Below are 14,713 nucleotides of genomic sequence, written 5' to 3'. Positions count from 1 at the left end.
AGGATTTATGATACTTTTATTTTTTTAAAAGTATACTTATTTATTTTGGGAGAGAGAGAGAGCAAAGACAGAGGGAGAGAGAATCCATAGCAAGCTCTGCACTGTCTGCGCAGATCCCAACACAGGGCTCAGACCTACGAACTGTGGGATCATGACCTGAGCCAAAATTGTGAGTCAGACACTTAACTTACTGAGACACCCAGGTGCCCCAGAAGGGTTTATGATACTTTTGTAATCAGTATTTATTTTAATGGCCAAATTGTCCCAGGGAGACCCTTCTATGGCCTTGATACTTGAAAAACTATCTTGAATAGATAAAAATTATTGATTCACACTTTCTTCCCTTGAGTTTCATTAAGAAATGCTGTTTTATTATTGTCTTGCTTTATACACTGTTTCTGAGAAGTCTGATGCTGGTCTAATTCTCTTACTTTGTAAGTTCTTTGACCTTTGTGTGTTGAGCTTTAAAAGCTAATAGTTTTAAGAGGAAATATCACAGAACTGATTGTTCTGGGTCAATTTTCCAAGGTACTCTACAGGCCCTCTCAGTACAGATTCAGGTTTTCTTTTCTTGGACTACAGTTATAAATGTTTGCTCTACCCTATGTTTTCTTGTCCTCTTTGGAGACTCCAATTAAATGTATATTATTTCTTCTTTGCCTGTTCTATTCCAATTATTTTCTCTCTGACCCTTTTACTATCTCTAGCTTATTTTCATTCCCTTGTTTTTCTGTCTTTCCTCCATTCTCATTTTTCTTATCATTCTTCTAATTATTAAATTTTCATTTGAGTTTATCCTCCCTTGGTAACCACATAATTTAGGCTTCATTTCTGAGATGATTTTGTCTTTTTATTTCCCATTTCTGATTTTGAATTTTTTATTCAATGTGATTGTACACATAATTCAAATGCTTGTTTGAGGATATCTACTTTAGTTGGTAGCATAGCTTTTGTTTCATGTTTTTTTCGGAAGGAAAGGAAGGAGCATTCATGAGATCTTTTAATCTTCTCTTTCTGTTTTCTTCCTGTAGTAGTTTTACATGAATTTAATATATCTTCATTTCTTCAGGTTGTGGATCTGAAGTGATTTATAGGATTTATAAGTCAAGGGTATTCTATTCTGTCAGTGTAGCAATGTACAGATTTTTAAATTTTTTGGTGGTGGGGAAAAATTGGGTATACTTTGATTTTTTTGGTTCTCTTTTGTCTTGTAGGACCTTAAATTTTCACCAGTTGCTTCATTTCCCCTATGCCACCCAATGTTTAAATAACGCCTCTTCTTCCTTCTTAACCTTATTTTCTCCCCTGGGAGTGAAGCCACCTCAGATAATTTGTACTTCTAAATCCTTTCCTATAGTCAGTGCTCTGATATACCAGGGCTTTAAAAAGAAATACTTTACTATGTAGAAATTAAGTAGCATTCAGTTTAAAGATAAGAAAGGAACTATATTACTCAATTCCTTAAAAATTGAGACTATAATAAATTAGTTTCAGTAAAAGTAAATGTACCTTTATTTGAAGGATAATTGTATGAAAATTCTTATCATCATCAAATACTGCTGATAGGCTTGGACCAAATCCACAAGTTTTTTCTTCAAGTTTGTTGTTAATGTAAGGTCTGGTAAAAGCGTCAAAATATGTATCAGGTACAAGATTAGGAACTGATAGCACAGTGTTTTGAAATTGATTAATTGCATCTGAAATACCATCCTGTTAGACAGAAAAACATAAACATAAATGTAAGCATATATGGTTATATTTATGAATAATTTTGAATTTTCTGAAATGCTAAAATAAATAACTCATTCAACCATGCCAAATACTGTGTTGATTCTGAGTACATACAAATCATGTGAAGGACATGAGTCTTCTGGCCAAGAAGGGACCTAAGAACCCAGTGTCTCCACAGGAGCTTCTGAGTGAGGTCACAGCCATAGGGACCTCAGCAGTCTGCTTGTCCATGTAAATATCCTAAAATAACCTATCTGATAAATCACAGAATCATGGACTGCTGGAATTGGAAGCAACCTTAAAACTCATCTGCCTTCTCATCTTACAGATACATAAAATGAACCCTAGAGAGTTAAGTGGATTCCCTAAGGTCAAATAGCCATTAACTGTTAAGTCAAGACTGGAATCTAGAGATCCTGGTTACTAGTGCCATTGTGGTACAGTATACCAGGAAACATAGGTCCTGATAGGTCTACTAATCTATACGTATAGACAAATGTGGAAGGCAGAATTCCGTGATGGCACCCAAGATTCCCTCCCTCTGGTGCACATGCACTGCATGATCCCTTCCTCTTGAGTATGGAGGGATGGAGGGCCTGTGGATACAATGGGATGCCACTCTCCACAACTGGGCTACATTATATAGACACTTAAAGGAAGAGCACCTGGGTGGCTCAGTCAGTTAAGTGTCAAACTTCAGCTCAGGTCACGATCTCAGGGTTAATGGGTTCAGGCCCCACATTGAGGTCTGTGCTGGTGGTGTGGAGCCTGCTTGGGATTCTCTCTCTCTCCTCCCCCCCCCTCCCCCCACTCTGCCCCTTCCCTGCACATGCTTGCTTGCTTTCTCTCTCAAAATAAATAAATACACTTAAAAAAGAGAAAGTTAAAAGAATTTTGCAGATATAATTAAGGTCCCAAATCCATTGACTCTGAGTCAATCGAAAAGGTATATCCTGGGTATACCTGACTGAACCAGGTGAAAATCCTTAAAAGAGGGATTGGGCCCTTCCCAAAGGAGATTTTCCAACTGGTGTTGAAGAAGCAAACATCCATATTGTAAACTGCTTATAGAGTTGGCCACATGGTAAGGAATTGCAGGTGATTTCTAGGATCTAAGAGTAGTCCCCTGCTGACATCCCTCAAGAACACAGGAACTTCAGTCCTCTACCTGCATAGAGGTGAGCTGTTCCAACAACTTGAGGGAATTTAGAAGTAGATCCTTTTCTAGCCAAGCCTCTAAGAAGACCTCATCATAGCCAATACCTGCGTGGCAGCCTGGAGAGACTTTGAAGCAGAGGATGAGCCCAGACTTCTGACCCATAGAAAGTTGAGAAAACACAAGGCTGTTGTTTTAAGCTGCCATGTTTGTGGTAATTTGTTAAACAGCAATAGATAACTAAAATAAACTTCACAGATGTGGCACACCTAAAAATATTTCAAAAGTTGTCCTTACCATAGTCAATGCTAAATTTTGTATAGAATATGTTCTTTTGATGGTACACCCTACCAAGCCCCCAATCTGTCTCAACTTAAAGAAAACATGCTAAACTTTTAGATCTTTTTTATGTAGATGTAATGCTGTGCATAGAACAATACTTTCTCATTTTCTTCTAATCACTTTGGAAAAGTGACAACAGCAATCCTGCCAATCATTTGACAGTGAAACAGTTGCTTCATTTTCCAAAAAGTTATGTATGCATGGATGCTATCTGAAGAAACACACACCAGGAAGTCTTCCAAAGAAGGCTCGAAGAGTAATGATTGGACTGTCAAAATCAGTTCTGTGAGAAACATAGGGATGAGAGACTCATCTTCTTCCTGCTTTTCCACCACAGAGGCCCCCTGAAATGAGCACATTTGCAGTGTTAAAAAGATGTAAGAACCAAGGTGGAAGATTAAAACAAAAACAAAAACAAAAACAAAAACAAAAACCTCTGTATTACAAGAGGCATGTAAACTGAAGCTTATACAATTAATTGATTTCATAATGTTGGCATGTCTTTCAGTGAATATTACCATAGAAATTAAAAAATTAAGGAAAACATTGAAAGACGATTCAACAGTGTAAAACTCTCCTTATAAAAACATTATCAACAAAATGGAAAGACAAACAACAAGCTGGAAAAATATGTCAGTAGTGAACACAGAATATAGAAAGTTGATAATATTTAAATAGAAATATACTTGATATACTCAATAGAAATGTATACTAACAATATAACCATTGATACATAAATATATATTAAAATAGAAATGTACTTAGAAAAATGGGCAAAGGGCATGATCTGACATTTTTTAAAAGGAATATACAAGTGATCAATCACTCTCCTCCTTGTTCTCGTACTCCTGATAGTTAACTCAGTAACAATATTTATTGAGCATTCACTGTGTGCCAGACAGTGCTAAGTATTCATGTACCCACACCAACCATATGAAGCAGATATCATTATTACCCCCATGAGAAAAATAGGATCTGAAGAAGGTAAGACATTTCATCCAGGACATACTGGTTATTAAGTGCCAGACCTATGCTCTTATCCCTGCACTGGGGTAACAATTAAAGAAATATAACAATTAAAAGCAGTGATATACTACTTTACATCCATCATATTGGCCAAAATGAAAATGAATGATAATATCTAGTGTGCCTGTGGCTCATTGTCAAACATTGCTGGGAAGGTTATAAATTAACACAAAACCTTCTGGCAAGTTAATCCATCAGTATCAAAAGCCTTAACAAGTAAGCATATTTGTGACCCAACAATTCCACATCTAGGAGTTTCTTCTAAGGGGAAAAATCAGATGTGTGAAAAATGTATGGACAAGGATGTTCTTTGCAGTATTATTTGGAATAATGAGAAAGTGATCAACAATAGAAAATTATTTAGAAGATGTACAGTAGGTACATTTTTGTGTGAGAATATTATATGGAAAAGTACATATTGACTCAGGAGATTTTTCACAATATATTGCTAGGTAGAAAAAGCATGTGATAAGGCAGGAAGTAAAGTATGATACCCTTCTTCCCACTGGAAATAGGTATCTTTGGAAAGCAGAGGATGCTTTCCTTTGTATATTTCTGTGTTCTTCCCATTTTTTTCACTTAGCATATATTACTTTTATAATTAGAAAAATAAATGTTACTTTCAAAATATAAAGATATTTAGAAAAAGGAGGAATTGAGATTAGGGGAGGAGAGAAAGTAATAAAAAAAGAATATGCTACTAAAATTCAATGTTTGGAGAAAAGGGAAACTATGGCAAAGAACATCCAGCCTTGAAATTTCATAACTGGGCTTCCTGGGGGGGGGGGGGTTGGGGGGAGTTGACAAGTGCAGGTAGGAAGACTGATGAAACTAGGTACGCATGTTTTGTTATGTTTTAGATATCTAGCATGGAGCTACTATCTGGGATGGACCTGGGGGAAAGCTTATTGAGAAACGTGGATATTAGATGATATGATTTCTCTCTCAGCCACCAGAAAAGTTGTAGCACTTCATCTCAAACATCTCAAATTAATCTGTGTCTCTAAGATCAACATCCTCCCAAGAGGCTATCTACTCAAAGCGCAAAGACTTGCTTCCATGATTTGCTTCTTCTCACCTCTAAACCATTGCTTACCTCTTTCATTTATACCACCTTCCCTGCTTCTGTCTGCCAGCTCATGCCCACAATGACCCCCAACCTGTAAGCTTTATTAAAGGGGGCAAGCATCCTCTCTCTGATTTTCATCACTATATACCCAACACCCAGCACAGGGATTAGTACGTAGTAGGTACTTAAGAAATATTTGTCCAATGTACACCTGAATAGCCTATAGCAAATTTCTATGAGACAGACATCTGGCACAATGGATGCTTTCTCTTACTTGTTCATACGGTGATTTTCATTTTGCCATTTCAAGTGCATATGGTAAGCTCTTATTATCCTGTGAAATCTCCTAAGCATTCCTGCTACTTCCAGTACACAGAAAATAGCATAATATGCATAGTAAGCACTCCTCAATAAATGCTGACCTGTGAATTTTCTTAATTTTGTCTAAATATACCTTTTTATCAGTGACGTCAGGCTTCTCTTCAGTAATCCATTTCTGAATGACATCTGCTGAAGGTGTTCGTTTTAGCTTGTCAGTGAGATAATTCAAAAGAGAGTTAACAGAATTTACTGTTAGGATGTGCATTGTGTTCTCAATTAGATAGTCATTTAGATGGATAAAGCTTGAAAAGAAAAAAAATACAGCTTCAGTTTTCTATATTCACTACTATTTTTGAAAGTGACAGTAAACCAAATATTCACACTTAAAAAATCATAATTTCTTTTTGAATTTCCATTTATGTTATAATAACAGAGACTTATTGTCCAGAAGAGTTCTTCTTGGACATTCTTCATTTTAAAACACAAATATATTCAAATATATAGCATTAATTTAGCTGAGTGTTCTAACTATTCAAAAGGATATTTAATGAGCAATACAGTTGGTATGGAAAACACACCTACCTCAGCTAGCCAAAAGGGCCATAAGATTTTTGAAAGATGCTTTAAACAAGAAATCAGAAAATATACAACATCTGTGACATTCTAATGGTAAAATTGTGAAACTTTTGCTATTGAATAAATGTTGTTTGACAGCAACTGCTAACCCAGAGATGCAGATTTTTATTTTCTTACTTAGGCATTTAAAATAAATGTTCATTCTACTGAAGTGAAGCCCCAAGTGGCCTCTGTTACCTGTATTATGATGGTGGCCTCAGGGACTGCTTCATTTACTTCTGTTGTGACACAGACAGTGCTATCATGTTATTTCATATATAAACTAGTACACAGTTAAGGTTTATTAAACAGACAGCTGTCAAACTTGGACTAAGTTAGTGGGCACTGAATAACAATAACTGTTTTATAATGCCACACAAAATTTTTCAGATAATGTTTGGGGATTTTGTTTGCAAGTTATTTGTAAATGTTTTTAAATTTTTATTTATTTATTTTTGAGAAAGAGAGAGAGAGAGAGAGAGAGAGAGAGAGAGAGAGAGAGAGAGAGAGTGTGTGAGCCTAAGCAGGGGAGGGGCAGAGAGAGGGAGACACAGAATGTGAAGTAGGTTCCAGGCTCTGGGCTGTAAGCACAGAGCTCGACACGGGACTCAAACTCACAGACAGTGAGATCATGACCTGAGCCAAAGTCGGACATTTAACTGACTGAGCCACTTGCCTTGTTTGCAAGTTATTTGTAATGATGAGGTTTTAGAATGATGTGAAATCCAAACTCTGGAACAATGTCATGATCTGGCCGAGGCCCTAGAAGGAAGACTTTCCACCCTGGTCTCCCAGATGCAAAACCTACCACAGGGAGAGGGTGGAATTTTGTGTGGCAATGCAAAGAACTCCCTGTAGTCTCTAGTGACCAAACAGATGTAGTGGGCTCTCCGGGTCCCCTGGAGGACGCCCACAAATCTCTATGTACCTGACTTCTCCTTACCACAGCCTACTTCATGCTCCGAGCTGGGCTTGAAGGAAACAAAGCTTTAGAGATCAAAGAGAAGCACTTGGCCTTGGGCATGTCTTCCACCCTCCACCAGCTTGCCATTCCTGTGGTTGCTTTGCTGAGTGAAAGTCAGATGGGTGAGCTTCTGGGCATGCATTCAGGTTATCATATCCCCCTAATCCCTCATCACTATTAGTGAATCCTGTGATGAAGGGTTTAATTTTTAATGAAATTTGAGAAGGGTGGATGCTCTAATATTTCTTGAAAGAAAAAAAAGAATAATAATTTACCATGTTAGCCTCATGCAGTGATGCCTTTTGCTGGCCTGCTCTGTGTATGTCATTTTCTCAGAGTCTGAATAAGCAGGCAACTCAGTGAGACCTCCACCATCTGGCATTTTACAATAATCTAAGAACAACAGAAGACACAACAACAGGAATTCTTGTGTAAAAATTCCATTTCTTTCAATATGGATTAAAAAATAAGTAAAATTTTTTATATAGCTGAATAACATTCCATTGTGTGTGTGTGTATATATATATATATCAAAAGTACATACATACATACGTATATACACACCACATCTTCATTATCCATTCATCTATCGACGGACACTTGGGCTGCTTTCATAATTTGGCTATTATAAATAATGTGGCAATAAACATAGGGGTGCATATATTCATTTGAATTAGTGTTTTCACATTCTTTGGGTAAATACCCAGTAGTGCAATTACTGGATTGTAGGGTAATTCTATTTTAATTTTTTGAGGAAACTCCATACTGTTTGCCACTGTGGCAAAATGCATCAATTTGCATTCCCACCAAACAGTGCACAAGGGTTCCTCTTTCTCCACATCTTCACCAATACTTCTTGTTTCTTGAGTTTTTGATTTCAGCCATTCTGACAGGTGTGAGGTGATAATCTCATTTTGTTTTTGATCTGCATTTCCCTGATGATGATGCTGAGTGAAATAAATCAGTCAGAGAAAGACAAATATGAAATGATTTCACTCATTTGTAGAATTTAAGAAATAAAACAAATGAAAGGGAAAAAAAGAGACCAAAAAACAGATTCTTAAATATAGAGAACAGGTGGTTACCAGAAGGGGTTGAATGGAGGGATGGGGGAAATAGGTGAAGGAGATTAAGAGTACATTTATCATGATGAACACTGAGTAATGTACAGAATCGCTGAATCACTATATTGTACACCTGAAACTGATATACCACTGTATGTTAACTATATTGGAATTAAAATTTTTAAGAAGATAGGTAAAATTCAAAAATAACAAAATGCTTGGTTAATGAGATGTTTCAAACTCTAGAAAATAGCCCAGTTATCCAAAAGAATTCCACATCAAAGGATTTTGACTCAGTGAAAGACTGCAGACAGTTCATTAACATTCCCCTAATAGGGTTTGATCTGTGTACCATGCTACCTCTTTCCCAGGAACAGCTTTATCCTCCTTTTCCATCTGAATTTTAGTTATCCTTTACTGTTCATGTCAACTGGAGCCAACCTGAGATCCATCCAGTTGCTTAATTTTGACAAACTTACTGTCTGTTCTGGTAGACTTGACATAACTTTAAGCAAAGAGTCCCTGATTCCACCATAAAGTGCTTATGAAATAAAGGTTCTATGACTAGTATCCTGACGAATAGGATCATTATTTGAACTTAAGAAAAGTAGAATAAAAAAGAGTTAATTTTTTAGAAAGCCATGACTTCTGATCTATCAAAGTTTTTTTTCCCCTTCATACCCTCAACAGGTTTATGTTGACAGTCATCAGGAATAAATCCTGCGGCATGCAGAGCAATTCGACAAGCCTTCCTGACCACGACTTTTGCCTCATTTCGAAATTCTTCTAGGCGCATTGTCACCTAGACATTGATGAATATGTATAATTAGCAATAGCAAAGTAGCAACAATAGAAAAAAAAATCTCAAAACCATAGACAAAAATTCCTTACCTCTTCTAACCATATGATTTGTGTGGCCTTAAATTCTTGCAGGGTATAAGTATGACATTTTTCAATATAACAAAGTCTGATAAAACTCAAGTTATAGCATAATTCATTTATTTTAAGAAGAGCCGGTCGCAAATGCTGAATGAAAATAAAAATTATCATTGTTTAGTTAAAAAAAAAACCCTGTCTTTTAAAAGAATAAAAATATTTGGAAAGCAAGAATTGTTATTAAGGAAAATAATAGGTCTATATGTTAACTCTAGCTACAACTCCAAAGTGCATACATTAAACAGGAACACATCTGAAATTTTTTCTAAAAGCATTCTTTGAATTATCAGACTTAATTTGTTTGAATGTCTATCTTTTTATCTTGAATATGTGTCTTTTAGCTAAGAAATTGAGGGTAAGTAATAGAGGACTGGGAAATATCTTAAATTTCACTATGTATGATGAATGGCTACTAAAAGATTCATTGTGTTATCTTAAGGACTTTACAATGCCCAGTCACCATGGTAATGGAGAGGCCCATTTGCTGATCTAAGAGGCTTTGACATAAAATCCCAAGACAACTTTGAATTAAAAATTTTTTTAAGTTAAAATTTTTAACTTTAAATTTAACAAGTTGCTGAAAAAGAAAACTCAGTCACTATTAAGAACCTATTTATTTGTGGACTGGAACAATGAATGGAAGTAGATGGATGGATAAATAAAAAATATATATCCATACAACAGTGTATTATTTGCCAATAAAAAGAAATGCTATGCTATAACATAGATGAATGCTGGAAACATTAAGCTAAGTGAAAAAAGCCAGCCATAAGGAACCACATATTACATGGTTCCATTTACATGAAATGTACAGAATAGGCAATCCAACAGAGACAAAAAGTGGTTTAGTGGTTGCCTAGAGCCGGGGAGGGTGTTGGGGGGAGATGGGGAGAAATATAGAATGACCACTAATGGGTAATAGGGTTTTTAAAAAAAAATTTATTCATTTATTTTGAGAGAGTGAGAGAGAGAGAGACAGCAGACAAGGGGCAGAGAGAGAGGGAAAGAGAGAGACAGAGAGAGAGAGAGGGAATCCCAAGCAGGCTCTGCACCATCGGTGTGGAGCCTGATGCAGGGCTTGAACTCACAAACTGTGAGATCGTGACCTGAGCTGAAACCAAGAGCTGGATGCTTAACCGACTGAGACACCCAGGTACCCAAACAAGGTTTCTTTTTGGAGTGATGAAAATGTTCTAAAATTGACTGTGGTGATGGTTAATCAATTCTGTGAATGTAATAAAACCACCAAATGGTATACCTTAAATGGGTGAATTGTACACTACGTTAATTATATTTCAATAAAGTTGTTAAGAGGAAACGTAGGCACAGGTGCCAATAAGGTTTGTTACTAAAAAATATCATGAAAAGAAATATTTCAGATATTTTCAATATATTCTCCACATTGATCCTTTCAACCTAGTCTAGGCAAATCAGTCCTCCTAATTAACTAATTGTAAATGTAAGAGTAGTGATAAGCATTGCATAATTATAGTATGTAATAGACATTTAAACCAACACAATGGGTCTGTTATTTAGGTCAATCTAAGCTTAAATGGATGAGAACTTTCTAGTCTGCCAGGGCTACATTTAAGAGAAGATATTATCAAGGTCAAAGCACTATTGGTATGAATGGTAGGCAGATAGGACAACTGTCAGCACATAAGAGAACAAGCCTTAAGGATCAATCGAGGTGATCTTAGAGACGAATACAGGAAGAACTATTTTATATACTTAGTAACAAACTTATGAAATGTATAGTGCCCAGGACATGGCAAAAGATAAAAGGTGGTAAAAAGATAATAAAATAGGTTCAAACGATTGATGGATCCTTAATGAAATTAGAGGTCTAGGAGTTGAGCTTACTATCAAGAAGGACTAGAATATTTTCTACAACCCAGAATGCTTGATGAGATGGATGACCTGAAATAACACATTTCATACATGTGTTTTGCACTAATACCTATGTTAGCCCTAGTCTTTTAATGTTCCTTTGTGTAACTGACATCTTGATAATGATCTTTCAGATCAACATATGAAAGTGAAGGAAATGAGCAGTAAAAAAGCAAACTTGAGGCTTCTGATTTGAGAGGATGATGACTCAGTGTCATAGAAATAGACAGCTGAGGACCCTGACAGTAACAGTGATTCCAGTTTATTCCCAAGGGCCAAATAGAAAACTTTTTTAATTTTTTTAATGTTATTTATTTTTGAGAGAGAGACAGAGACAGAGCGTGAGTGGGGGACGGGCAGAGAGGGAGACAGAGGACAGGCTACGCACTGTCAGCATAGAGCCTGACACGGGGTTCAAATCCACGAACTCTGCGATCATGACCTGGACGGGCACTCCACAAGTAGAAAACTTCTAATGCAAGTTGAAATTCAGTGAATGGGTAGAGATTTTAAATATGGCCACATACTCTTTAACAGTTCTTTTCCCATGATTACCCCATTCTGCAAAGTAAAGATTAAAAATTTCCCTAGGGTCTGAATCCATGGTGGAGGAAAGTATATGTATGATACCTTGGGAAGCACTGGCCCATGAAAACAGGTCCCCCAATTATTTTGGACCATAAAGTCCAGAGTGACTCAAAGATAAGAGGAGGTAATAAGGGTTGCCAGCCCACTGTGCTCAAGAGGATATACCATTTTCCTGATCAGCAACAAAGGGGGCCATGAATCCAAACCTCTGAGGCTGCTTCTAACTGAAGGGGACCTGTGCAACTCTTTTCTTATACTTTTGCATTCTGCAACCCCAGTTAAAATGTAAAAACACTGCTAGACTGCCAGACTCTTAAATGACAAGACAGTATGAAAATTCTCTTAAAAAGATGAAATATTCTATTTCAAGGACAGTCTATACCAATACCTGTAATAGATTCACATTTTGTTTTTCTGTAATTCTTTTAAAATATAATTAAAAATACGTACAGGATTAACAATGAACAAATTTTTTTGTAGAGATTGTCGACAACCACTGATTTTCTTGGAACGGACATTCTTCTTCCACACATTAAAAGCCTTCCATTTCCGGAAAAGTGCAAATATGGGAATCTTAGTGAGTTCTCTGTGATATAGATACTCCTGTTCCCATCGATCAATTTCGATATACTCAATGTCCTCATTATAAATGTGTGTTACGGCTTTTTTGCTAATAGTATAGTAGTCATTTTTATTGATGTTCTCATAACTTACAACTCTATGAACAAATAAAATTGAGGCAAGTAAATAAAGTATTCAATACAAAGTCAAGCAATTGCATTGATTTTTTTTCTAAAGAGATAAAACATTTCTGAAAAAACATATTATTTAAAATTGTTAAAAATTCTAACAAACTATTTTTAGATTGAATAAATTACTTAAGAAAAGAAAGAGGAGCTCCTGTTTAAAAAATAGTTGTACTTATTTTAGGTCTTAAAGATTTCACAACCTTGGTAATATGCTTGATAATTTCAGTTACATGATCTTTACAAAAACAACTCAATAACAGATATTTAAAACATAATAGCTCTGTATGAAAGTTACCTGAAAATAAGTTTTTATTATTAGCTGTTTAGAAACTATTCAATAATAATGTAAGAGTTTTACACTACTCAGTATTGAAAGAATTGTGAGAAAGATCAAAGAAAAGATGAATTAAATAAGATTCAAATCAAGACCCAGATTAAGCTGAAAAAAATATGCCCAGTTCATCACAGAACAAAATAGTTATTACTGAGAACCTATTTATTTCAAGATATTCCCCTTTCAACTGTCATCAAGGGCATTCTTCACCCTTATGCTTAACAGGAAACAGATCAAATAAGGAAGAAAAGCAAGTGAGATAAAGACAGGAGTAAGGACAGAAGGAAGCAAAGTAATGAGAATAGAAAAGGCTGATTCTCTAAAGTTTCTTAAAACAAGAACTTGCCTGTAGGCACAAAGTTTTTTGTTTTTGTTTTTTTGTTTTTTTGATAATTTTAGCCATAATATTGAAATACTGGATGCAACTTAAATATCCAGTAATACAACAATTGTGAAACATATTGCGATATAGCAAGTTATTAGAATATGTTTTAAAATTTAGGAAGATAAAATTTATAAATATTCTACAGTACTCTAGAATATTAAGATAAGGAATAGCTGCAAAATAAAACTGCAAATTTTTTTTGTGTTAAAACTATGCAAAAATTATATGTACTGACAAAGACTAGATAGGAACACTCCAGTGAAAATCAACTGTTTCTCTTGTCTACGTTCTCCCCTGATCCTTAGCTCTGCATTCTGAACCTGGAGTTCATGGGTCTTTAGCATAGCCTTCAGTTCGTCTGTGAAATCCCTGAAATTGTTGTCTGTATACAAATTGATGTACATATTTATAACTCCTAAAGAAATTGGAATAAAATTCTCTTATGTTGTGGGTCTGTTAATCAAAAAACTAAAAGCCATTGGAATAATTTCTATTTATGTTTAATTAAACTGAGCTAGAAAAATCTTTTTAAAATTAGGGCATACAGGACCAGAATGGGGGAAAAAACAAACAAAAAACAAAACCACCAAAACCCCAAGCCAAGACCTGATCACGGGAGCACACAAGGGAGGTCTGGGAGCTGATGGTGAGGAGCTGATGGAGAGGAGTCTGAAGGTCACTCTCCTACTTCAGTGCCACAACAGAAAATGTCAACCTGTTCAGCTTTTACCTAATTCCACTATCTGTTTGCCTGTGTTCTAATTAAAACTTCACACCAGAACTGTCTGGGAAAATGCCAGGTATTACATGTTGCTATTGAGGTGTATGAAAAACATATTTTTTTCCCTTTTTTATTTGTCGAAAGCTGAAGATATAATTAGGACATTCTTGGGGTTATTCTCTCCAAAATGTGAAATTTTAACTTGTCTCGGAAACTGTAATTAACTTCAGATGTTTCAATAATATCAGCCATCAAACCAACCTAAAGACAAGATCAAGCAGCTCACTATGGCCTTTGTGTATGTCTGGAAAACTTGCTCTCATTGGTCTGTTTCTAAAGACCCTTCTAGAAGGTGGCAGGTGTGGTCCATGATGTTGAATTCTAACTTATTGGTGCTCGGTGCCACTTAGAAATCTTTTTTATTTGCAGTTTACTATTTAAGATCTTCATTCTCAATCCCCTAAACCTTTTCATCCTCTACACATTTCTACTCTGCATAGAACAAATGAACACACTAGTCTTTTTCAAAGACTGGATCACCAGCATCAAAATCATCTGGGCTGCTTATTAAGGATCCACATTTCTGAGTCCAACACAAAATCAGAATCCTTATGTATGAGACTCAAGATTCTAGTTTACCAAGCTCCCTGGATGATTCTGATACACAGTAATGTTTGTGAACCACTGAACTTTATTTGAAAGCAACCAACAAAAATGAGGTGGTCATAAAGTGAGCACTGTCTCACACCTTCACTTGAAAATCATCATACCTGTGTGCCTACGCTCCAGCTCCTGAGTGGATCTCAAATTTTCCTCCAGAGA

At 35.9% G+C, this 14,713-nt stretch overlaps 1 protein-coding gene across 1 annotated transcript in view; it reads right to left on the bottom strand.

Annotated features, from left to right (window-relative positions):
- Positions 1-14,713, bottom strand: part of DNAH6 (dynein axonemal heavy chain 6) — a 242,664-nt gene that overhangs the window by 171,472 nt on the left and 56,479 nt on the right. Inside the window, exons 5-11 of the mRNA XM_042981846.1 lie at positions 12,153-12,420; positions 9,180-9,314; positions 8,970-9,090; positions 7,500-7,617; positions 5,779-5,947; positions 3,457-3,573; positions 1,510-1,710 (exon numbers count right to left, since the gene is read on the bottom strand). Of these exons, the coding sequence (XP_042837780.1) occupies positions 1,510-1,710; positions 3,457-3,573; positions 5,779-5,947; positions 7,500-7,617; positions 8,970-9,090; positions 9,180-9,314; positions 12,153-12,420 (1,129 nt within the window). The remainder of the gene's footprint in view (positions 1-1,509; positions 1,711-3,456; positions 3,574-5,778; positions 5,948-7,499; positions 7,618-8,969; positions 9,091-9,179; positions 9,315-12,152; positions 12,421-14,713) is intronic.

The sequence above is a fragment of the Panthera tigris genome, chromosome A3, assembly GCF_018350195.1.
Source record: "Panthera tigris isolate Pti1 chromosome A3, P.tigris_Pti1_mat1.1, whole genome shotgun sequence".
Lineage (NCBI taxonomy): Eukaryota > Metazoa > Chordata > Mammalia > Carnivora > Felidae > Panthera > Panthera tigris.
The sequence above is the reverse complement of the archived record's forward strand: the minus strand, read 5'-3'. Positions and strand labels throughout refer to the sequence as shown.